Source organism: Heterodontus francisci, chromosome 14 (genome assembly GCF_036365525.1).
Source record: "Heterodontus francisci isolate sHetFra1 chromosome 14, sHetFra1.hap1, whole genome shotgun sequence".
NCBI lineage: Eukaryota > Metazoa > Chordata > Chondrichthyes > Heterodontiformes > Heterodontidae > Heterodontus > Heterodontus francisci.
In genome coordinates this window covers 48,060,839-48,087,236 of record NC_090384.1, presented here as the reverse complement: position 1 = coordinate 48,087,236, position 26,398 = coordinate 48,060,839, and the positions used below count along the sequence as shown (strand labels likewise).

General features: G+C 44.4%; 1 protein-coding gene across 6 annotated transcripts in view; it reads left to right on the top strand.

Moving 5' to 3' along the window:
- LOC137377031 (glycogen [starch] synthase, muscle-like) overlaps window positions 1–26,398 on the top strand; it is a 132,131-nt gene that overhangs the window by 27,761 nt on the left and 77,972 nt on the right. For all 6 annotated transcript variants that reach the window (XM_068046187.1, XM_068046184.1, XM_068046190.1 and 3 more), the window contains 2 exons: window positions 1,877–2,068; window positions 21,722–21,907. In XM_068046187.1, coding sequence (XP_067902288.1) covers window positions 1,877–2,068; window positions 21,722–21,907 — 378 coding nt within the window. The remainder of the gene's footprint in view (window positions 1–1,876; window positions 2,069–21,721; window positions 21,908–26,398) is intronic.

Below are 26,398 nucleotides of genomic sequence, written 5' to 3'. Positions count from 1 at the left end.
TGATTTTAAACACCTTTATCAAATCTGCTGTCCTTTCTCTACTCTTCTGGTAAACTTGCTTCTGCACCCTCTCCAAAGCCTTCACCTCCTTCCTAAAGTATGTTACCCAAAATTGGACACACTATGCTTGCTGGAGCCACACTAGTGTTTGTATAGGTTCAGCATAATTTTCTGGCTTTTATACCTTATGCCTCGATTTATAAAGCCCAGGATCCCACTTGCTTTATTAACCCGTCCTGCCACTTTAAAAGATTTGTGCACATACAACCTCCCCCCCCCCCCCAACGCCCCTGCAGTCTTTGTTCTTGCACCTTCTTTAAAATTGTATAATTTAGCTTCTATTGTCTGTCCTCATTCTGCCGATCAAAATGTATCACCTCACATTCTTTGTTGAATTTGTTGAATAGGGTTAAGGACATCTCCTTGTGGCTGGAGACTAACTTGGACTGGGAAGGGGAGGATCCAGTTGTTGTGATCCACGTAGGAACCAATAACATAGGTAGAACTAGGAATGATGTTCTGCTGAGAGAGTTTAGAGGAGTTAGGGTCCAAATTTGGCGAGAACTAAGCAACAAAAAAGGTGCAGTTTATTGTTCAGTGTAGTCTTTCGGCCACCAACTAGTGGGAAAGATGTAGAGGAACAAATTTGCAAGGAAATTACAGAGGTGCAAGAATTATAGAGTACTTATAATGGGCTTTATCTGAATCCCGGTTGGGATAATAGAAGTGTAAAGGGCAGAGAAGAGCAAGAGTTCTGAGAGTGTGTTCAGGAGAATTTGCTACAGCAGTATGTTTCCAGTCCAATGAGAAAGGAGGCATTGCTAGACCTGGTTCTTGGGAATGAGGTGGGCCAAGTGATCAAGTATCAGTAAGGGAATATTTAGGGGACAATGATCATTGTATCATAAGCTTTAGGTTGGCAATGGAAAAGAACAAGGAACAATCCAGAGTAAAAATAATTAACTGGGGGAAAGCCAACTTCAGTAGGGTAAGAAAAATTGGAATCAAATGTTGGCAGGAAAGCTGTAACTGAGGAGGAAATATTTCGGGCACTATCAAGGTATATTCCCACAAAGGGGAAAGCTAAGGCAAACAAATCCAGAGCTCCCTGGATGACAATAGAGATGGAGATTAAGATGAAGAAAAAGTGTGCTTATGTCAGAAGGATAATACAACCAAGAACCAGGCTGAATATAGAAGGTTCAGAGGGGAATTGAAAAAGCAAATAAGAGAGAGTATGAGAATCTTCTATATTCTCTACCCAGAGGGTTGTGGATACTCCATCGTTGAGTACATTCAAGACTGAGATCTCTCAGGGAATTAAGGAATGTGGGGAGCAGGCAGGAAAGTGGAGTTGAGGTAGAAAATCAGCCATGATTGTATTGAATGGCAGAGCAGGCTCGGGAAGCCAAATGATCTACTCCTGCTGCTGTTACTTATATTCTTATCTGCCATGTGTCCATCCATTCCATCAGTTCATCCACATCCTCTTGAAGTCTGTTACTAACTTTCTCACTGTTAGTATACTTTCAAGTTTCTGCTCCAGTCATAGTTGTGGTAACCTCTTTCTACACCAGTTGAGTGTGCTCTCTGTGGTGCATGTTGAATTATATGGACTTGGTCTACCATAGTTAGGCTATTATACATTTGGATGTGTGTCCCTGCACGTACTTTCTGACAGTTTTGTAATTACTTGCACCCTTAGGTGGCCAGAAGTATTGTAGTGATAGCCATTTAATCTAACAGTTTGATGTAGGTTGAATAAAGTTCCCATCTTGCTTATTTGCAGTTTTTTAGTGACAGTGCATAATTTGAAGACCATCACTGGCCATACAAACGCAGAATTTTGTGACGCATTGTTTGTTCTATTTTACAGGTCTATTTTGGCAGGTGGCTGATTGATGGAAGCCCATACGTTGTGCTTTTAGACCTTGTTGCCTCGAGTTGGAGTCTGGATCAGTGGAAGACAGAGCTGTGGGATTCTTGCAATATTGGAATTCCCTGGTTTGACAAGGAAGCTAATGATGCAGTGCTCTTTGGGTTTCTCACCACATGGTTCCTGGGAGAAGTAAGTATTCAGATATGCTTTAAGTTCAGCTTGAGAACATAATGGCCTGGAATTTCCGAGAAATTTGCAGCAGAAGAAATGTACTGGAATGGTACCAGGGATGTGGGACTTCAGTTACGTGTAGAAATTAGAGAAGCTGGGGTGGTTCTCCTTAGAGCAGACAAGGTTAAGGGGAGATTTAATAAAGGTGTTCAAAGGTATAATGGGTAAATAAGGAGAAATTGCTTCCAGTGGCAGAAGGGTCAGTAACTAGGGGACACAAATTTAAGTAATTGTCAAAAGAAACCGAGATGAGATGAAAAGTTGTTTATTATCTGGAATGCACTGCCTGAAGGGGTGGTGGAAGCAGATGCAATAATAACTTTCAAAATGGAATTGGATAAATACTTAAAGGAGAAAAAAAATGCAGGGCTGTGGGGAAAGGGTAGAAGAATGGGACTAAATGGATAGTTCTTTTAAAGAATGGCCTCCTCCTCTGTTATGATTCTATAATTCTAATTGTTTTTTGAGCCCAATTGTACTGATAGCTTCAATGGCGTTTTCATGGTAATTTATCTTGCAATTTAATTTTGCTTTGGGTGAAAAACTTCCACATGACTTCCTTTACTGCTCTTAACTTTCTCATTTTTCATTCACATCCTCTGACATTTTAACTCTTCATTGACTGTAGGATCAGATGAACAAGTTACTTTTAAGTCAGGAGGTTGTACGTTCAGTTACTTCATACCTTACTGTTGGCCACATCATATGTTTAAGGGAGCAACCAGAAAAAGTGGCTGTTCAATCTAGATAGCTTCAATGTATGGGTATTGAGCAGTACACATCAATATTGCATGCACTTAACTGTCTGATGTACAGAATATTCAACAGTAATGTGGTTGGCAATACACAGTGCAACTGGAGATATTTTTACAGGGATGATTAATGACATTCTCAGAGAGTTAGGTCACAAGCATTGCAGTAAAAATACTGTGTTTCATTCATGACAGTATCTTCTTTCTTTACCCCTAAAACTTCTACCAGGTTACATAAAGAAAAGTCTGATATATCTGTAAACAGCATCATATTGGAGTTCTGTAGCACACTTCATTTTTTTTTATTCATTCGTGGGATGTGGGTGTCGCTGGCTAGGCCTGCATTAATTGCCCATGAGAAGGTGGTGGCGAGTTGCTGCCTTGAACTGCTGCAGTCCTTGGGGTATAGGTATACCCACAGTACTGTTAGAAAGGGAGTTCCAGGATATTGACCCAGCGACAGTGAAGGAACGGTGATATGGGTCCAAGTAGGGATGGTGTGTGGCTTGGAGGGGGACTTGCAGGTGGTGGTGTTCCCATGCATCTGCTGCTCTTGTCCATCTCGGTGGTAAAGGTCGCGGGTTTGGAATGTGCTGTCGAAGGAGCCTTGGTGAGTTGCTACAGTGCATCCTATATATGGTACACACTGCTGCCACTGTGTGTCGCTGGTGGAGGGAGTGAATCTTGAAAGTAGTGGATGGGGTGCCAGTCAAGTAGGCTACTGTGTCTTGCACAGTGTCGAGCTTCTTGAGTGTTGTTGGAGCTGCACCCATCTAGGCAAGTGGAGAGTATTCCATCACACTCCTGACTTGTACCTTGTAGATGGTGGACAGGCATTGGGAGACAGGAGATGAGTTGCTCGCCGTAGGATTCCTAGCCTCTGATCTGCTCTTGTAGCCATAGCATTCATATAGAGTCATAGAGAGATACAGCACTGAAACAGGCCCTTCGGCCCACCGAGTCTGTGCCGACCAACAACCACCCATTTATTCTAATCCTACATTAATCCCATATTCCCTACCAAATCCCCACCATTCTCCTACTACCTACCTACACTAGGGGCAATTTACAATGGCCAATTTACCTATCAACCTTTGGCTTTGGTCTGTGGCTGTGGGAGGAAACCGGAGCACCCGGCGGAAACCCACGAAGTCACAGGGAGAACTTGCAAACTCCGCACAGGCAGTACCCAGAACCAAACCCGGGTCGCTGGAGCTGTGAGGCTGTGATGCTAACCCCTGTGCCGCTCCCGTGGCTACTCCAGTTCAGTTTCTGGTCAATAGTGACCCCTAGGATGTTGATAGTGGGGGATTCAGCGAAGGTAATGACATTGAACATCAAAGGGAGATGGTAGGATTCGCTTTTGTTTGAGATGGTCATTCATGCCACACATGTGCCAGGCAGTGTTACTTGCTACTTATCAGCCCCGGCTTGAATGCTATCCAGGTCTTGCTGCATATGGACATGGGCTGCTTCAGTATCTGAGGAGTCGTGAATGGTGCTGAACATTATGCAATCATCAGCGAACATCCCCACTTCTGACCTTATGATGGAGGGAAGGTCATTGATGAAGCAGCTGAAGATGGTCAGGCCTGGGACAGTACCCTGAGGAATACCTGCAGTGATGGCCTGGGACTGAAATGATTGACCTTCAACAACCACAACCATTTTCCTTTGCGCTAGGTATGACTCCAACCAGCGAAGCGTTTCCCCCCTGATTCCCATTGATCCAGTTTTGCAGGCCTCCTTGATGCCATACACGGTCAAATGCTGCCTTGATGTCAAGGACAGTCACTCTCACCTCACCTCGAGTTCAGCTCTTTTGTCCATGTTTGAACCAAGGCTGTATTGAGGTCAGGAGCTGAGTGGCCCTGGCGGAACCCAAACTGAGCATTGTGAGCATGTTATTGCTGAGACAGTGCTGCTTGATTGCATTGTCAATGACCTGTTCCATCACTTTGCTGCTGATCGAGAGTAGACAGATCGGGCGGTAATTGGCCGGGTTGTATTTGTCCCGCTTTTTGTGTACAGGACATACCTGGGCAATTTTCCACATTGCCGGGTAGATGCCGTTGTCGTTGTCGCCCTGAAACAGCTTGGCTAGGGGTGTGGCTAGATCTGAAGCACAAGTCTTGAGCACGATTGCTGGAATGTTGTCAGGGCCCATAGCCTTTGCAGTATTCAGTGCCTTCAGTTGTTTCTTGATAAAGGGTCTAAAGGGATCAGAGGATATGGGTCGAAAGCCAGAACAGGCTACTGAGTTGGATGATGAGCCATGATCATAATGCATGGTGGAGCAAACCCGAAGGGCCAAATGACCTACTCCTGTTCCTATTTTCTATGTTTCTATATCACGTGGAGTGAACCAGATTGGCTGAAGATTGGCATTTGTTATGCTGGGGACCTCAGGAGGAGGCTGAGATGGATCATCCACTCAGCACTTCTGGCTGAAAATGATCCTAAATGCTTCAACCTTGTCTCTTGCTCTGATGTGCTGGGCTCCCCCATAGTTGAGGATGGGGATGTTTGTTGAGCCTCCTCCACCTGCTAGTTGTTTAATTGTCCACCATCATTCACGACTGGATGTGGCAGGACTGTAGTGCTTGGATCTGATCCGTTTAGCCCTGTCTATTGCATGCAGCTTCTGCTGTTTGGCATGCAAGAAGTCCTGTGTTGTAGCTTCACCAGGTTGATACCTCATTTGTAGGTATGTCTGGTGCTGCTCCTGGCATGCCCTCCAACACTCTTCATTGAACCAGGGTTGGTCCTCTGGCTTGATGGTAATGGTAGAGTGGGGGATATGCAGGCCATGAGGTGACAGATTGTGGATGAGTACAATTCTGCTGCTGCTGATGGCCCACAGCGCCTCATGGATGCCCAGTTTTGAGTTGCTAGATCTGTTTGAAATCTATCCCATTTAGCACAGTGGTAGTGCCACATAACACGTTGGTCGGTACTCTGTGTGACGACGGGACTTTGTCTCCACAATACTGTCATGGACAGATGCATCTGGTAGGTGCGGCAGGTAGATTGGTGAGGACGAGGTCAAGTAGGTTTTTCCCTCTTGGTTCTTTCACCACCTGCCGCAGACCCAGTCTGGCAACTATGTCCTTTAGTACTCAGCCAGCTCGGTCTGTAGTGGTGCTACCAAGCCACTCGTGGTGATGGACGTTGAAGTCCCCCACCCAGAGTACATTCTGTGCCCTTGCTACCCTAAGCGCTGCTTCCAATTGGTGTTCAACATGGAGAAGCACTGATTCATCAGCTGAGCGGGGGGTGGGGGATGCGGTTGGTAGTAATCAGCAGGAGGTTTCCTTGCCCATATTTGACCTGATGCCATGAGACTTCATGGGGTCTGGAGTCGATGTTGAGGACTCCCACTGCAACTCCCTCCCAACTGTATACCACTGTGCCACCATCTCTGGTGGCTCTGTCCTGCTGGTGGGACAGGACATGCCCAGGGATGGTGATGGTTGTGTCTGGGATGTTGTATGGTATGATTCCGTGAGTAAGACTATATCAATCTGTGGCTTGACTAGTCTGTGGGACAGCTCTCCCTATTTTGGCACAAGCCCCCAGATGTTACTAAGGAGGACTTTGCAGGGTCAACAGGGCTGGGTTTGCAGTTGTCATTTCCAGTGCCTAGATCGATGCCGGGTGGTCCGTCCGGTTTCATTCCTTTTCTTAGACTTTGTAGCGGTTTGATACAGCTGAATGGCTTGCTAGGCCATTTCAGAGGGCATTTAAGAACCAACCACATTGCTGTGGGTCTGGAGTCACATTAGGCCAGACTAGGTAAGGACATTAGTCAACCAGATGGGTTTTTAAAACAATCGACAATGGTTTCATGGTCACCACTAGACTAGATTTTAATTCCAGATTTATTCATTGAATTCAAATTCTACCATCTGTTGGGTTTGAATCCCACCACATGTCCCCAGAGAATAAGCCCGGGGCCCTGGGTTACTCTGGTGACATTACCACTACGTCACCGCCTCCCCCACAGAGAAATATAGGATTCTTGCATCTGTCTTGAATATTGTCAATCACACTTCAGCTATAATAACTTAGATGTTTATTTGTCTCATTTGTACTGTAAGAACACTAGGATTCCTAAACCAATAAACTTTGTAAGGAGCATCCATGAGCGGGCACCAGATGAATCCTTTATCCCTTTACCTTAGCTCCTCATCAAAGGACTCTGTAAATTTCACTGTTCACCTTGTCATGGTGGTCCCCACCTGCCAAGAATGAGGCACATTAATTTTGCCACATGGACATTAAACTTCAAATTGTTGCTTGGGAAGAAAAGCGGGCCTATTAAAAGGAATTGCCAGGCCTCCACCCCGAAAGACATTTTTGCATACTAGCAGACAGTGTTGTAACAAAGGAACCAGTCCCTGCTCCCAATACATAGAACAAACGTGGTCAGATCCGTTTAGTCACATGACTAACTGGCTGTTGCACAGTTTTGAACTGAGAGTTAAATTGGAGAAACAGTGTTTGAAGACAGAAAGCTCCTGGATTGAGAACATCTCTCTCCTGTCCGCTCCCATCTCTTTTTCTCACCAGCTTTGGAATCCATTGAAGACACATGCACCCCAAGAGAGAAAAGCCTCCTACAGTGAACAAGGTTTAAGAAGAATACTGGGCCCCAACGAAAAGAAGGAATTATCCACAAGCAAGAACTACCTACAAAAGGACTCTACAGTGAACTCGAAGCACAGTAACAAGAAACTCTTCAGACATTGCCTCAAAACTCTCCACTTTCTTTTTCACTTTTCTGTCCCTATCTGCATGTGTGTAATCGCATACGCATGCTAGCGTGGGCGTGTCGTGTGTCCGTAGGTGTTAACCGAATTAGAGTTTAAGTTTAAATAAATTTCACTTTTTTTCTTTAATCCTAAGAAAGCCTGTTTGTGCTAATTTATTTGCCTTATAATTGGAAAGCGGTGAACAAGGATTCACCAAGGGGGAGCTCAAAACACAATGTGTTTAAAATTAAACCCTGTTACAGTAAGACCAGGTGAAGGCTGAAAGGTAACCCCTGGTCCTCTTTCTCACCTGGTCTTAACAACCTCTTTGCAGATACTGGATGCCTGTGTTTGGTTCACTGGAATCATCTTCCATCAATTGAGCTATTTATATTAACTGCTACATTACGAACCCCATTGCGAGACAAAGATACTGAATGAATCAGCACACTTCCTGCCAAAATCATCAAAGAGGAAGTCTGACCTTAATATCATGAGCCATCTTTTCTTTAAGACTTACAATGATGCCATTTTTTAAAATCCATTTGTGGGATGTGTGCATCAGCATTTATTGCCCATACCTAATTGGCCTTGAACTGAGTGGCTTGCTGGGCCATTTCAGAGGTCATTTAAGAGTCACAGGTAAGCCAGACCAGGTAAAGACAGTATATTTCCTTCCCTAAAGGACATTAATGAACCAAAACAAGAAATGCTGGATTCACTCAGCAGGTCTGGCAGCATCTGTGGAAAGAGAAGCAGAGTTAACGTTTCGGGTCAGTGACCCTTCTTCGGAACTGACAAATATTAGAAAAGTCACAGATTATAAACAAGTGAGGTGGGGGTTGGGCAAGAGATAACAAAGGAGAAGGTGCAGATTGGACCAGGCCACATAGCTGACCAAAAGGTCACGGAGCAAAGGCAAACAATATGTTAATGGTGTGTTGAAAGACAAAGCATCAGTACAGATTAGGTGTGAATATACTGAATATTGAACATCAGCAAGTGCAAACCTGAAGAAAAACAACCTGAAAAAAACAGTGGGTAAGCAAACTGAACAAACTAAGATGAAATGAAATAAATGCAAAAAAAGATTGTAAAAAATGTAAAAAGGAATGCAAAAAAAAAAAGGAAGAAAAAATAACTAAAAATGACTAAAAATGAAAGTAAAGTGGGGGGCTGTCATGCTCTGAAATTATTGAACTCAATGTTCAGTCCGGCAGGCTGTAGTGTGCCTAATCGGTAGATGAGATGCTGTTCCTCGAGCTTGCGTTGATGTTCACTGGAACACTGCAGCAATCCCAGGACAGAGATGTGAGCATGAGAGCAGGGGGGAGTGTTGAAATGGCAAGCAACCGGAAGCTCAGGGTCCTGCTTGCGGACTGAGCGGAGATGTTCCGCAAAGCGGTCACCCAGTCTGCGCTTGGTCTCCCCAATGTAGAGGAGACCACACTGTGAGCAGCGAATACAGTATACTACATTGAAAGAAGTACAAGTAAATCGCTGCTTCACCTGAAAGGAGTGTTTGGGGCCTGGGATAGTGAGGAGAGAGGAGGTAAATGGGCAGGTATTACACCTCCTGCGATTGCAAGGGAAGGTGCCCTGGGACGGGGACGAGGTGGTGGGGGTAATGGAGGAGTGGACCAGGGTGTCGCGGAGGGAACCAGATGGGTTTTGCAACAATCGACAATGGTTTCACGGTCACCATTAGACTAGCTTTCAATTCCAGATTTTTATTAATTATAAAATTCACTATCTACATTGTGGGATTTGAACCCATGACCCCAGGGCATTAGCACTGGCTCTAGTCCAGTGACATTGCCACTACGCCATCACCTCCCCATGTTGTTAATACTGTAGCAAACTAAGAGTACTCAAGATGCTTCAGAACTAATGGGGGATTGGTGGGTGGAGATGGGTAAGTTTAAAGTAACCAGAAATCTAAACTTCAATCCCAACCCACCTCCAGTTTCTGGTTTTGTCAGAGGCAGTTTTATGGGCGAGCAGGTAATCACTGCTGGAGAGGCAGATTAATGATTATCATTTACAAAAGAGGCTATTTTAAAGAGATTTTTAATGCAATTTGAATTTAACATCTCCTGCACGGGCTTCATGATTTGTGAAGGTTGCTATTGAAGCAGAGGCGTGATTGATTTACACTTCATGGGGGATAGGTAAAGGGGAGGAATCCTGAGATTAATAAAGGCTCAGTGGTCAGAGCTTTTTTTAGTTTCCTAGTTCCAGAAGAAGACATTCGCCCTGTTGGAGCTGGCATGCCAGTGACTGTGAAAGTTTTCACTTCGATCAAGTTTTTTGTCTCTAGTTCTTTCCAGGGCGCAACCAGAGACATAGGGTCTCCTAGTTGGCGACTCATAAATGCAGAAGGCAGATGATGCATGAATTGTTTGCCAGAGCCGGCAGTTATGTAAACTTCCCCTATGACGACAATAGCCAAAATGAGCAGGCACACGGATTCCCACAGCTACTGGGTGCCATCAGTTGCACACACGTGGCAATCCAAGCACCTCCAGATAAACCAGGAGCATTCGGCAACCTCGGGATTCCAGTCCATCAATGTACAGCTGGTCAGTAGCACAAGAAAAGATTCAAGCAGGTCTGCTCTGGATTCCCTGGAAGCTGCAATGATACCTTCATACTACGCAGTCCAACACCCCAATCTGTTTGTACTTCGAAATACTTCTAAGGGGTAGACAACAAAAGATAACCCCTGCAAATCTAGCTAATAAACTGAGGAACCCCAACAATAACCCCAAGAGCGCTACAACAACAGCCATATGACCACCAGATGTGTCATTGAACAAGCCATCAGTATACTCAGGTCTGGAGGTGCCCTTCAATACTCTCCAGTAAGGGTATTTAGCTTAATCATTGTGTACTGTGTTCTGTATAGCATAGCACAGGAATGAGTACAAGAGGTGGAAGAGAAACAAGCCACACATCATCTGCTGATTGCAATTGAGAGCATGAAGTGGAAGGTGAAGATGTGGCACCCAGTATCAATCCAGCCACTCCTATTGCTGCTCAGGATGCCAGGGATTCCCTAAAAGCTGAAAGGCTCAGTTATTCACTCGCACTGGACCAAAGTAACCACCACATTATCTGGCCCCACCACAAAGCAGTCCTGTAACCAACCATCCACCAATTGGCCCCTGTCAATTCATGTTCTTGCATTCACTTACGACCAACTGAAAAGGCACGTTCACACCCACACACAAGAATGGGCAACGTGGGAAGATGTTGCAAACCAATACACCATTGATTAATTGAAGGTTTTCTTATCCTTTTCCTGCCTGCTCCTATGTGGTGTAAGCCCTGTGGCTTGAGCAGTGTCGAAGCAGTCTGCTCAGATCCCTGCTGTAACTGCAGTGATGCTCTTGGCCAAAGGCTGCTCCACCTGCACCTGTGCAGAGGCAGACTGAGCAATAAGGAGAGCAGGTAGCATTTCATATATTGGCTGGAGGTGGTGGGGGGGGGGGGGGGGTGCACGGTATGCAACAGGTGAGAAGTGAGAGTGATTTGAGTGGAGTTCCAACTTCCATGTCCCTTCTTTGCCATCATCCCTCTCCTAAGTCAGCAGCACATCACTCCTATCTCTCTCCAGTGAAGCAGTTTGGAACAGATCAGTGAGGTGCTGTTTAAGGTGGCAGACATTTTGACATCTGAAGTCTGCAAAGCAGTGGTAATGGCCTGTATGAACTCATTTGATCCATGAAGGAGACCAGTTCGATCATTGGAAGAAGAGATCTTCGCAATGCTCTGCAACATCAACCCATTCATGCTTGAAATGGAATAAAAACAAAATGATGGAAATATTCAAGTCAGGTAGTATTTGTGGAGAGAGAAACAAAGTTAATATTTCAGGTCTGTGACCTTTCATCAGAAATTAGAAAAGTTAGAAATGTAATAGATTTTGAGCAAGTGAAAAGGGGGAGGGTAGGAAGAAGAACAAAAGGGGGAGGTCTGTGATGGGGGAGGACAGGAGAGATTAAATGACAAATCATTTCATGGTACAAAGCCAAAGAGAATGGTAATGGAACAAATAAAGAAACAGATGTGTCTAGAGGAGGTGTGAATGGCAGGATAGCTGCTGATGGATGCAAAATAAAGGAAATAAGAGGGAAATGAGAGAAAAATAAAACAAACCAGCAAAGAAACATGAAATAAAATGGAGTCAGAGACTGTGATCTAAAATTGTTGAACTCATTGTTGAGTCTAGAAGGATATAAGGTGCTGAGTTGAAAGATGAGATTCTGTTCCTCGAGCCTGCATTGAACTTCATTGAAGCATTGTGTCATGAAGGTGCGCACCACACCAGCTGACATGCATAGCAGAGACAAGCTCAAAAATAAAATGATAATTAGATCTCCATGTTGAAATGGGAAATTTGAATGAGCTGAAACCTCTTCCTGATTTCGTGCCCACTCTTGTAAGGACTCCATTCCATTCTCCCAGATTCTCCGTCTCTGACGCATCTACTCTGATGATGCAACCTTCCATGACAGCGCTTTTGCTATGTCTTCCTTTTTCCTCAACCGAGGATTCCCCGCACTGTGGTTGATAGGGCCTTCAACCGTGTCCGGCCCATTTCCCGCACCTGTACCCTCACCCCTTCCCCTCCCTCCCAGAACCGCGACAGGGTCCCCCTTGTCCTCACTTTCCACCCCACCAGGTTCCACATCCAAAGGATCATCCTCCACCATTTCTGCCACGTCCAGCGTGATGCCACTACCAAACGCATCTTCCCCTCCCCTGTCAGCATTCCAAAGGGATCGTTCCCTCCGTGACACCCTGGTCCACTCCTCCATTACCCCCAACACCTCGTCCCCTTCCCATGCAATCGCAGGAGGTATAATACCTACACCTTTGCCTCCTCTCTCCTCACTATCCAAGGCCCCAAGCACTCCTTTCAGATGAAGTAGCGATTTACTTGTCCTTCTTACAACTTAGTATACTGTATTCACTGCTCACAATGTGGTCTCCTCTCTACTGGGGAGACCAAACGCAGATTGGGTGACAGCTTTGCAGAACACCTCCTCTCAGTCCGAAAGCACGACCCCGAGCTTCCAGTTGCTTGCCATTTCAACACACCCCCTTGCTCTCATGCCCACGTATTTGTCTGGGGCTTGCTCCGGTGAAGGTCAACGCAAGCTCGAGGAACAGCATCTCATTTACCAATTAGTCACGCGACAGCCTGCCAGATTGAACATTGAGTTCAATAATTTCAGAGTATCATGGGCCTGCCTTTCTATTTTCAGTAATTTTTACTTATTTATTTTAGTTTGTTTCATCATTGATTTTTCTTACCATGTGCCTGCCCACTGTCTTTTTTCATGTTTATGCTTTGGGCCAGGGCTGTTCATTTTACTGTCCATGAACACCCTCTCTGCACGAATGTTTTGTCTTTCAACACACCATTAACATACAGTTGACCTTTGCTGCATGACCTTCTGATCAGTTATTCTCTGTGACCCTGTCCTATCAACACCTTCACTTTTGTTATTTCTTGCCCCATCCCCACTTTATTTGCTTAAAACTATCACATTTCTAACCTTTGCCAGTTCTGATGAAGGGTCACTGACCTGAAACGTTAACTTCTCTCTCCACAGATGCTGCCAGACCTGCTGAGTATTTCCAGCATTTCTTGTTTTTATTTCAGATTTCCAGCATCTGCAGTCTTTTGCTTTCATATTATTATAGCCCATTCCTTGCTGAGTACCTGCCTCCCGCTCAAAATCACCTGAGAGTTTTTATTGGGCTCAATAAGTAACTATTTATCTCTTCTTCAGATTAGGAATTTAATAAACCTTCCTTGGCTACTCTGCCAGTGTGATTAGACTTCATGGAACTATAAACTGACAAATCCTCTTGAAAATTCAGTCTCTATGATTGATTATGGAACCAAGCGATTAGGTGATTTACTTTAATTAACTCATTGACTTGTTTACATACTTCAGTGTGGGGAGTTACTGTGCAAATCTCAGCTATTTATTCAAAAGCTACTTAAGTAGTTCATTCAGTGAGCACATCTGAAGTGTTCGGAATTGAATTTTGGATCATTGCCATATGCTGGGCGATTGTTATTGAAGTCAGTTTCAACTGTATACATCAGTTCTCTTGAAATAATAAATGAAAAGCTTTAAACTTAAAGAGTAACACCTCCTTCCAGGGTGTAGAATCAGTAAAGTAATTATTTATCACAGTTTCACTTAAGTACTGAGAATTTTCCTGCAGCCTATCATTAGTGAGTGAATCTCATTAGGGTATCAATTTTCCTTGCAAACAATCAAAGATATGTTATGTACTTCTTTCAAATCTTCACACTGACTTGTGATTCTTTTGATTCCTGACACAAGTACTTTCAAGTAAATCTTCTGTTTATGTAGAAAATTATTTCATTCTTTATTTCTTGAAGTATTTTACCCTATTCAGGCTGCCACTTGGATCCAAGGTTGCCTTGACTATAATAGTGTATTATTTTTCTGTATTTTGTACCAGAAAAGGGTACAGTTGAATATTGCAATCCAACTGAGGACCCAAGTTGTGGTATAATACGTATCCAAGAGTTGTAGGTGGGCCAGATTGGCAACATTAATTTGTTAGGAATGTAAATGGATTAGTACAGTCAGTTGGATCTTTTGGCTTAGCTTTATGATGGAGGTGGACCTTTTGGGCCTTGTCATAACTCAACATGAGAGTCACCAGAGGATGGCCCCTCTTCTCATACTGATTTTGTTGTAATGTCTCTATTTTTATTTATCTTTACCTTTTACTTTGACAATTCCTCTAATAATGTTTACGTGCCCTATCAGAGTGGGGTGGTTTTGGCCCTGCTGGGATCTCCAGTTTGGAACCATTGTGGGCTATCATTACTGTTTCTTTGAGATCTTATAGACATGCTTACAGGAAATCCTACTTGTCTCCTACATGATGACTAGTAAAACTTCTATCATGAGTATTACTAACCTGCTCTTGCAACCAGGAATCTTTGTTTTGGTTAGTATTTTTATTTCAGTACACCACATACACCTCCCCTCTCCATTCTATAAAGTGTGTAGTGGAAACTGAAGACATGTTTGTGGATGGATTTCTGTAATCTGATCTGAAAACATTCTTCTGTTGGTCACCTAGAAGTCTTGAGTGCCTTCCATGATTGCATAACTGGATGTACTCTTCTGTATGTGGAAGAAGATCTTTTCCTATACCCTGTGTAGCAGTTTATGACATATCACTCAGGCAAACTGAATGTTGTCCTCTGGTTAGACTGTCACCCTTCCAGTGAAATGTGTGTCCCTCAGTGTCCCTTAAAAGGTTCTTGGGCTTTTCCCATTTGGGTGGTTGACCTAGTAAGCAGTCATAATTGCAAAAGTGCTATATAGGCTGCCTTCGCTGAGCGGTTGATTTCCTGCTTGGTTTGCTGTTGCCAGCTGCTGCCCAAAGCCATTGGTATTGTAATATAGCCTGATTGGCACCACAGGTAAGGAAGTGGCTGTCTCTGATGAGGACTGCGATCCACTGATTAAGTTCATCTGTTCTGACTTGGCAGTACAGCTCACAAATGCCAAAGAGGGCATCCACTGCCTGATGGCGAGGGCGCAAATGTCATTGAGGGCTCAACTGGAATGGTATGCATTCCATTATTCAGGAAGTGGAGTAGGGATAAATCAGGTAATTACAGGCCGGTGAGTCTAACATCAGTGGTAGGGAAAATTCGGAGGGACAGGGTTAATCTCCACTTGGAGAGGCAGGGATTAATCAGGGATAGTCAGCATAGCTTTGTCAGGGGAGATCATGTCTAACAAATTTGATAGAATATTTCAAGGAGATGACTAGGTGTGTAGATGAGGGCAAAGCATGCATCAGTAAAGCTTTTGATAAGGTCCCATGTGGGAGATTGGTCATGAAGGTAAGAGCCCATGAGATCCAGGGCAATTTGGCAAATTGGATTCAAAATTGGCTGCCTGGCAGGAGGCGGAGGCAGAGAGTGATGGTCAAGGGTTGTTTTTGCAATTGAAAGCCTGTGACCAGTGGTTTACCGCAGGGATCGGTGCTGGGACCCTTGCTGTTTGTAGTGTACATTAATGATTTAGACATAAATATAGGAGGTATGATCAGTAAGTTCACAGATGAGACGGAAATTGGTGGTGTCGTAAATAGTGAGGAGGAAAGCCTTAGATTACAGGACGATATAGATGGGCAGAGCAGTGGGAAATGGAATTTAATCCTGAGAAGTGTGAGGTGATGCATTTTGGGAGGACTAACAAGGCAAAGGAATATACAATGGATGGTAGGACCCTAGGAAGTACAGAGGGACCTTGCTGTGCATGTTCATAGATCACTGAAGGCAGCAGCACGGGTTGATAAGGTGGTCAGGAAGGCATATGGGATACTTGTCTTTATTAGCCGAGGCATAGAATACAAGAGCAGGGAGGTTACGATGGAACTGTATAAAACGCTATTTAGGCCACAGCTGGAGTACTGTGTACAGTTTTGGTCGCCACACTATAGGAAGGATGTGATTGCACTGGAGAGAGTGCAGAGGAGATTCACCAGGATGTTGTCTGGGCTGGAGCATTTCAGCTATAAAGAGAGACTGGATAGGCTAGGGTTGTTTTCCTTAGAGCAGCAAAGGCTGAGGGGGGACATGATTGAGGTATAAAAAATTATGAGGGGCATTGATTGGATAGATAGGAAGAAACTTTTTCCCTTAGCGGAGGGATCAGTAACCAGGGGGCATAGATTTAAGGTAAGGAGCAGGAGGTTTAGAGGGGATTTGAGGAAGAATTCTTTTCCCCTAGAGGGTGGTTGGAATCTGGAACACACTGCCTGAAGGGGTGGTAGAGGCAGGAAGCCTCTCAACATTTAAGAAGTACAAAGCTGCGGGCCAAGTGCTTGAAAATGGGATTAGAATAGATAGGTGCTTGATGGCCGAAGGGCTTGTTTCTGTGCTGTACAACTTTATGATTCTATTAATTGTAGTAATCTTATCAAATTTGATAACATAGGTTATGATACATTTTCACCACTGGCAAGGATAGATTATCTTCCTTGTGGTCGAGGTATGACAGCCATGGACCTTTTACTCCTCAATTCCTGCTGTCCGTGGGGAATATGGTTAGCAAAGTAAATCCTCAGTATTTTTAACTATCAAGTGCATTGTCTGAACTATTTGTTCAATTTGGGCCCTGTACCTTGAGGCTCCTTGTGCACAATTCTGTGCCACTATCTCTGCCATTTGGTGACTCTTTTGATTGTGCTTTGTTTGTCATTGCTTAATTTCTACTTCCCTTTCAACTGTCTGTTATTATTGGCAGCTCTGCTTCCTTGTTCCGGAGTTCAGCATTGTTGTGAATTAACTGCTGTTTCGACTAACTCGTGTTTAAATTCTAGTTCCCTTTGCACCGTTTGTATTTCTTTCTTTGCAAGTTCTACATTTAACAAATGTAGATCTATTTAAGCAGAAAAATAAATTGCCAATCATAAATGGTAAACAAATGTCATTACAATGATAAAAAGGAACCAATGATATCACTCAACGCATTTTTGAAAATATTTTCAGCCACTGCCTTGTTTCTTCAGTAATACTGGAAATAAGAGTCCAGAAATTCCTGTAGAAGGTTTCTAAGGACGGATCTAGGCCAGTGCAGAGCATCCATCTGCCCCATGGATTCACCTTTATTTTGTCCCAAATTCTGTGCTCAGGAATATTAGCATAGTCTTTAATCAAGGCAGCATTTAGTAGAAGTAGAACATTACAGCGCAGTACAGGCCCTCGATGTTGCGCCGACCTGTGAAACCATCTGACCTACACTATTCCATTTTCATCCATATGTTTATCCAATGACCACTTAAATGCCCTTAAAGTTGGCGAGTCTACTACTGTTGCAGGCAGGGTGTTCCACGCCCCTACTACTCTCTGAGTAAAGAAACTACCTCTAACCTCTGTCCTATATCTATCACCCCTCAAATTAAAGCTATGTCCCCTCGTGTTTGCCATCACCATCCGAGGAAAAAGACTCTCACTATCCACCCTATCTAACCCTCTGATTATCTTATATGTCTCTATTAAGTCACCTCTCCTCCTCCTCCTCTCCAACGAAAACAACCTCAAGTCCCTCAGCCTTTCTTCGTAAGACCTTCCCTCCATACCAGGCAACATCCTAGTAAATCTCCTCTGCACCCTTTCCAAAGCTTCCACATCCTTGCTGTAATGCGGTGACCAGCACTGCACGCAATACACCAGGTGCGGCCTCACCAGAATTTTGTACAGCTGCAGCATGACCTCGTGGCTCCGAATCTCGATCCCCCTACTAATAAAAGCTAACACACCATATGCCATCTGAACAGCCCTATTAACCTGGGTAGCAACTTTCAGGGATTTATGTACCTGGACACCAAGATCTCTCTGTTCATCTACACTACCAAGAATCTTCCCATTAGCCCAGTACTCTGCATTCCTGTTACTCCTTCCAAAGTGAATCACCTCACACTTTTCCACATTAAACTCCATTTGCCATCTCTCAGCCCAGCTCTGCAGCCTATCTATGTCCCTCTGTACCCTACAACATCCTTCGGCACTATCCACAACTCCACCGACCTTCGTGTCATCCGCAAATTTACTAACCCACCCTTCTACACCCTCTTCCAGGTCATTTATAAAAATGACAAACAGCAGTGGCCCCAAAACAGATCCTTGCGGTACACCACTCGTAACTAAACTCCAGGATGAACATTTGCCATCAACCACCACCCTCTGTCTTCTTTCAGCTAGCCAATTTCTGATCCAAAGCTCTAAATCACCTTCAACCCCATACTTCCGTATTTTCTGCAATAGCCTACCGTGGGGAACCTTATCAAACGCCTTACTGAAATCCATATACACCACATCCACTGCTTTACCCTCATCCACCTGTTTGGTCACCTTCTCGAAAAACTCAATAAGGTTTGTGAGGCACGACCTACCCATCACAAAACCGTGCTGACTATCGCTAATGAACTTATTCTTTTCAAGATGATTATAAATCCTGTCTCTTATAACCTTTTCCAACATTTTACCCACAACCGAAGTAAGGCTCACAGGTCTATAATTACCAGGGCTGTCTCTACTCCCCTTCTTGAACAAGGGGACAACATTTGCTATCCTCCAGTCTTCCGGCACTATTCCTGTCGACAATGACGACATAAAGATCAAGATTTGAGTTGAGTGTGGCAGGGAACCCAAGAAAAACAAAGGTCAATGGAAAACTATCCAGTCATACCTGACACAGAAATGATTGTGGTTGTTAGAGGCCAATTATCACAGCCCCAGGACATCACTAGAATATTCCTTGGCCAAACTTTGTTCAAATGCTTAGTCAATGGCCACTTTTCTATCATAAGGTCAGAAATGTTTGCTGATGATTCCACAGTGCTTAGTTCCATTCAAAACTCTTCTGGTAATGAAATAGCTCATGTCAGCCTACATCCAGGCTCGGATTAACAAGTGGCCTGTGGCCGATGACATTCACACCACATAAGTGCCAGGAATAACCATCTCGAATTAGAGAAAGACCAACACTTCCCTGACCTTCAATAGCACCACTATTGCCAAATTCTCTACCATCAAGGTCTTTGGGATTGTTCCGTTGACCAGAAGGTTAACGGAACAAGCTAAATCAACACCTTAACTGCAAGAGCAGAACAGGAGCTGGGTACTCGGAAACGAGTGGCTCACCTCCTGATGCTTCCAAACCATCTGGAAGGTTTTATGTCAGGAATGTGACTCATACTCACCAGTCGCCTGGATAGGTACAGCCGCAACAACATTCAATACCTTCAACACAACCAATCTGCAGAAGTTTGTTTGATCAGTGCCCCTGCCAAGACTCGATCATCATAGCGATAATCTATACAACCTACAAAGTGCATTGTGGCATTTCAATAAGGTTACTTCAACAGCAGCTCCTTCAACCTTCAGCCTGTGACTTTGACCACCAAGAAGGACGAGAGTAGCAAGGTTTTGGCGACACCATCATCATCTAAACATTTCTCACCATCCTGATTTGGTCATGTACCCCTATTGGCTCAATATCCTGGAATTATCTATCTAACATCATTGTGAGAGCATTATCACTACAGCCACCTCAGAGCAATCATGGATAGTCAATAGTGGCCTTGTGCATGCCATCAACAAATTAAAAGCACAAATATAAACTGGGAGATTTCATGTGTCAACAAATATATTGACTATAAAATGGATAACTTCAATGAACTGAGGCAACAACTAAAGCAAATAGATTGGATAAGTTGTTTGACATTTCAGTGGGACAAGGTCATCTTTGAAAGTAAAATGCAGAATAAATAAATATATACTGAAAATCAGCAAGCTAAACTGAACCAAGTGACTGTAAATTGAGGAACCATTATGTAAATTTTGTTTCGAGCATTTTTAGAAAGAACCTGAGTATTGAGAAAGTATAAAAGCTAAATGCTGCGGATGCTGGAAATCTGAAATAAAAACAAGAAATGCTGGAACCACTCAGCAGGTCTGGCAGCATCTGTGGAAAGAGAAGCAGAGTTAACGTTTCGGGTCAGTGACCCTTCATCGGAACTGACAAATATTAGAAATGTCACAGGTTATAAGCAAGTGAGGTGGGGGTGGGGCAAGAGATAACAAAGGAGAAGGTGTAGATTGGACAAGGCCTTATAGCTGACCAAAAGGTCATGGAGCAAAGGCAAACAATATGTTAATGGTGTGTTGAAAGACAAAGCATTAGTACAGAAAAGGTGTTAACGGACTGAATATTGAACAGCAAGTGCAAACATGAAAAAAAACAGTGGGTAAGCAAACTGAACAAACTAAGATGAAATGAAATAAATACAAAAAAAAGTTTGTAAAAAATGTAGAAAAGAAAAAAGAAAAAACAACTAAAAATGAAAGTAAAATGGGGGGCTGTCATGCTCCAAAATTATTGAACTCAATGTTCAGTCCGGTAGGCTGTAGTGTGCCTAATCGGTAGATGAGATGCTGTTCCTCGAGCTTGCGTTGATGTTCACTGGAACACTGCAGCAATCCCAGGACAGAGATGTGAGCAGGGGGGAGTGTTGAAATGACAAGCAACCGGAAGCTCAGGGTCCTGCTTGCGGACGGAGCGGAGGTGTTCCGCAAAGTGGTCACCCAGTCTGCACTTGGTCTCCCCAATGTAGAGGAGACCACATTGTGAGCAGCGAATACAGTATACTACATTGAAAGAAGTACAAGTAAATCGCTGCTTCACCTGAAAGGAGTGTTTGGGGCCTGGGATAGTGAGGAGAGGGGAGGTAAATGGGCAGGTATTACACCTCCTGCAATTGCAGGGGAAGGTGCCATGGGACGGGGACGAGGTGGTGGGGGGTAATGGAGGAGTGGACCAGGGTGTCGTGGAGGGAACGATCCCTTCGGAATGCTGAAGGGAAGGGAGGGAAAGATGCGTTTGGTAGTGGCATCACGCTGGAGGTGGCGGAATTGGCGGAGGATGATCCTTTGGATATGGAGGCTGATGGGGTGGAAAGTGAGGACAAGGGGAACCCTGTCACGGTTCTGGGAGGAAGGGGAAGGGTTGAGGGCAGAGGTACGAGAAATGGGCTGGACACGGTTGAGGGCCCTGTCAACCACCGTGGGGGGGGAATCCTTGGTTGAGGAAAAAGGTCATACCTGAAGCACCGTCATGGAAGGTAGCATCATCAGAGCAGATGCGTCGAAGACAGAAAAACTGGGAGAATGGAATGGAGTCCTAACAGGAGGTAGGGTGTGAAGAAGTGTAGTCGAGGTAGCTGTGGGAGTCGGTGGGCTTATATTGAGAAAGTATGATTGATTAATACCATGTTGTAAACACAAAAGCTAACAGTTATAACATCAGAACTATTTAGTGGTTATGCAAATTACATTCAAGAGTACTCTACTGTTTTTCCTGTCAACAATAGTTTTACTCCCTTCATTCCCCCACTATTATTGTTTGTTATAGAGTTGGCTGTTTAGAGTAATCAATCTGGGGATTTGATTTTTGATAGCATGTTCTGTTTCAGTAAAATAAATGTTGGTCTTTATGATTAAAACAAACTTCCTTTTCCAGTTTGCAGCCCAGTGCGAGGATGAGATTTTTGTCCTCGCCCACTTTCATGAATGGCTGTCGGGGGTTGGCCTGGTTATGAGTCGCATTCGGAAACTACCTGTTGCAACAGTTTTTACAACCCATGCAACGTTGTTGGGACGCTACCTGTGTGCTGGGAATGTTGATTTTTACAATACCCTGAAACATGTAAGTATGTCTTGCAGTATCCATGTCTCTTCTATGGTTTCTAAGCTGCTTATGCTAAGAGTGTCAAAGTGTATAGGTTATTAATGATACAAAGAATGGTTACAGCTACTTTTATTGACTTAGAACTGGATGTTGTAAAGAGGAGCAATGTGTTTTCCACCTCTGGAACTTGGCTGTAAATTCAAGCAAGACAAATTAGCATTGTATAGAATGATCATAGGATGAGAAAAGGCTATTCTATTTACTGGGGCATAATAACAAAAAGGAAGCAAATAACTGCAAATGCTGAAAATACAGAAAAGATCCATCCAAAAGTTTCTTCAATTGGAATATACAGAATTTTTTTTTAGGAGTTATCTCAGCATCAAGTTGTTTTACTCACTGCACCATGGAAACCCTTGACGATTGCATCACAGTGAAACAAGAGGACCCCTTCTAGTCAGCTAGGGAAATTACAAATAAAAACAAGAAATGCTGGAAATACTCAGCAGGTCTGGCAGCATCTGTGGAGAGAGAAGCAGAGTTCATGTTTCAGGTCAGTGACCCTGCTGCCAGACCTGCTGAGTATTTCCAGCATATCATAGATAGATAGATACAGCACTGAAACAGGCCCTTCAGCCCACCAAGTCCATGCTGACCGTCAACCATCCATTTATACTAATCCTACATTAATCCCATTTTTTCCTCTCACACCCCCACCTTCCCTCAATTCTCCTACCACCTACCTACACTAGGGGCAATTTTTACAATAGCCAATTTACCTATCAACCCGCAAGTCTTTGGCATGTGGGAGGAAACTAGAACACCCGGAGGAAACCCATGCGGTCACAGGGAGAACTTGCAAACTCCGCACAGGCAGTACCCAGAACCGAACCTGGGTCGCTGGAACTGTGAGGCTGCAGTGCTAACCACTGTGCCACTGTGCTGCCCTCATTTCTTGTTTTTATTTCAGATTTCTAGCATCCGCAGTATTTTGCTTTTATTTTAGGGAAATTACTATTCTGCTGTGGAGCCAGAGTTTGGCAGTGAGTCACAACTCTGCTGTGGAGCCAGAGTTTTTGTGCTTTGTGACTCACTGCCAAACTCTGGCTCCACCTACTCCAATGTGCGACAAAAAAGAATTGTATATGTTTAGAAATTAAGCATGACTATTTCATTGATATTGCTTCAGATTTTAACTCTCATAGAAAAAGGAATGAATTTCCATGTGGCAAAACGCTGGGTTAGAAATTGTCTTGGCAGTAGCACAAAATGGGTGGTATTGTTCCGGTACCTATTATGTGCTCTGCCTGCCCTTTGAATATTGAGCATGATGTATAACAGACATCCATTCAAAGCAGCCTTTAAAAGACGTAGATGCTTTAAAGGTAAGCGCATTAAGCCTTTTTTGCATTCACCCCTCCAACCCCACACTTCAGCTGGCACTTAGGCTTTCCTGTGCCTTTCTGCCATTTATTGTTGTTTATTTTTCCCAGGCTCTGTCTAGTCATACCAGGAGGCCTTCAAGCTCACATCTCCTGAGGCAAAGGGACCAGAAGAAGGATGCAGTCAGGTCAGGTCAGGCTGCCTGAGAGGCGCACTGTCGCCCATATCCCAGAATCTGCAAAGAGGTAGAAAACCTCACATTGGCAGATATTATTGGTAGAGGCTCCTCTTTCCAAGATGGCTGCACTTACAAACCCCTGTGGCATTGCACTGAGCCATGAATAACTGAGTGTCGAAGCCTTATGTTAGAAGGTTCTTCAGGGACATTCCAATCACAATATACCATGCTAGATATGGTGCCAAATGAAAGAAGTGCCACAGTAATCAGGACCCAAAATTGCCTGTTTGGTCGCATCTGATGCCAAGATGCTACCAACCATTTCTGTGGACCCAACCAAGCCCACTTGGTGTTAACTGTGCTAACATGCTTCCTCAGGGTCTGTGGCAGCAGAGAACAAGATGCTGAGCTTTGTTATCTGCTTCAAGGATAACAGTGTCTGTAATGTGGTGCAGAAGTTGCACGTGTGTAGGAACAATAACAGTCAGCTGTGGCCTGAGACTTGATTACAAAACCGTGCAGTGCATGCTGCATGTTGTAGTGTTGACTTATGGAATGGTGCTGTGGAGTGGCACAGAGGAAAACCCATGCAAGCACCTCGGGCAGTACCATCTCGACTTCAACAGCCGTCAAAGAGAAGACCAAATACTGGACTGGACTATTACTTGGCTGCAAACTCATGCCTGCATCCACAGGCCCTTGACATGAAATCATAGAATCTTACAGGACGGGTGGCGGCCTTTCAGCCCTTTGTCCCTTTACCAGCTCTTTGGTAGAGTTATCCAATTAGTTCCACTCTTCTACTCTTTCCCCATAGCCCCGTAAAGTTTTCCTCTTCAAGTATTTATCCAATTTCCTTTAGAAAGTTACTATTAAATCTGCCTCTACTACCCTTTCAGACAATGCATTCCAAATGCGGAGAGTGCGGAGCGAACTATCAGCTGGAAGGTCAGTTTCAGTTTAAAGTTAAAGTTAATTCCCTTTTGTTTCGGAGGACCAGGGGACTGCTGGGTAAGTCCAAACCTATATATTTGGGCAGTGGCTGAACCCGAGACACTACACGTGTAGTGTCTCCCACCCACCCTCCTCCTCTAACCAAAAAAAAGGACTATGGTGTGTTGATAAGGTAAGCTTTTTATTTTATTTCTTCTGTATCGTGTGATTGGTAAAAATTTACTTTCTTCTTTTACTTTTTTGACTTATCTATTAATTGGTTATTTGAAAAAGACCACAGCAGAGAAGAATCAAAGTATTTCGCTCATAAATTTATATAAATTAATAAAGTAATTAACTAAGTAGAGATGGCTGGGCAGGTGATGTGCTGTAGCTGTATGATGTGGGAGCTGGCTGATCCCATTGTGAACGGCAGGGACCACATCTGCGGGAAGTGCACCCAACTCCAGCTCCTCGAGAACAGCGTTAGGGAGCTGGAGCTGGATGAACTTCGGATCATTCGGGCGGCGGAGGGGGTTATTGAGAGGAGTTATAGGGAGGTAGTCACACCTCAGGTAAAAGAAGTAGGTAAATGGGTTACTGTCAGGGGAAGGAGAGGGAACCAGCAGGCAGTGCAGGGATCCCCTGTGGCCGTTTCCCTCAACAACAGGTATACCGTTTTGGATACTGTTGCGGGGGACGACTTACCAGGGGTAAGCAATGGGGTACAGGTCTCTGGCACAGAGTCTGTCCCTGTTGCTCAGAAGGGAAGGGGGAAGAGGAGCAGAGCATTAGTCATTGGGGACTCCATAGTTAGGGGAACAGATAGATTCTGTGGGAACGAGTGAGACTCACGGTTGGTGTGTCTGGCCTCCCAGGTGCCAGGGTTCGTGATGTCTCGGATCGTGTTTTTGGGATCCTTAAGGGAGAGGGGGAGCAGCCCCAAGTCGTGGTCCACATAGGCACCATCAACATAGGTAGGAAGAGAGATGGGGATTTAAGGCAGAAATTCAGGGAGCTAGGGTGGAAGCTTAGAGCGTGAACAAACAGAGTTGTTATCTCTGGGTTGTTGCCCGTGCCACGTGATAGCGAAGCGAGGAATAGGGAGAGAGAGGAGTTGAACACGTGGCTGCAGGGATGGTGTAGGAGGGAGGGTTTTGGTTTCCTGGATAATTGGGGCTCTTTCTGGGGTAGGTGGGACCTCTACAAACAGGATGGTCTTCACCTGAACCAGAGGGGTACCAATATCCTGGGGGGGAGATTTGCTAGTGCTCTTCGGGGGGGTTTAAACTAATTCAGCAGGGGGATGGGAACCTAAATTGTAGTTCCAGTGTACAGGATGTTGAGAGTAGTGAGGTCGGGGATAAGGTTACAAGGACGCAAGAGGACACTGGCAAGCAAGAACTTGGTTTAAAGTGTGTCTACTTCAACGCCAGGAGCATTCGGAATAAGGTGGGTGAGCTTGCAGCATGGGTTGGTACCTGGGATCTCGATGTTGTGGCCATTTCGGAGACATGGGTAGAGCAGGGACAGGAATGGATGTTGCAGGTTCCGGGATTTAGATGTTTCAGTAAGAAAAGAGAAGATGGTAAAAGAGGGGGGGTGTGGCATTGTTAATCAAGGAGGGTATTACGGCGGCAGAAAGGACGTTTGAGGACTCGTCTACTGAGGTAGTATGGGCCGAGGTTAGAAACAGGAGAGGAGAGGTCACCCTGTTGGGAGTTTTCTATAGACCTTCGAATAGTTCCAGAGATGTAGAGGAAAGGATAGCGAAGATGATTCTCGACAGGAGCGAGAGTAACAGGGTAGTTGTTATGGGGGACTTTAACTTTCCAAATATTGACTGGAAATACTATAGTTCGAGTACTTTAGATGGGTCAGTTTTTGTCCAGTGTGTGCAGGAGGGTTTTCTGACACAGTATGTAGACAGGCCAACCAGGGGCGATGCCACATTGGATTTGGTACTGGGTAATGAACCCGGCCAGGTGTTAGATTTAGATGTAGGTGAGCACTTT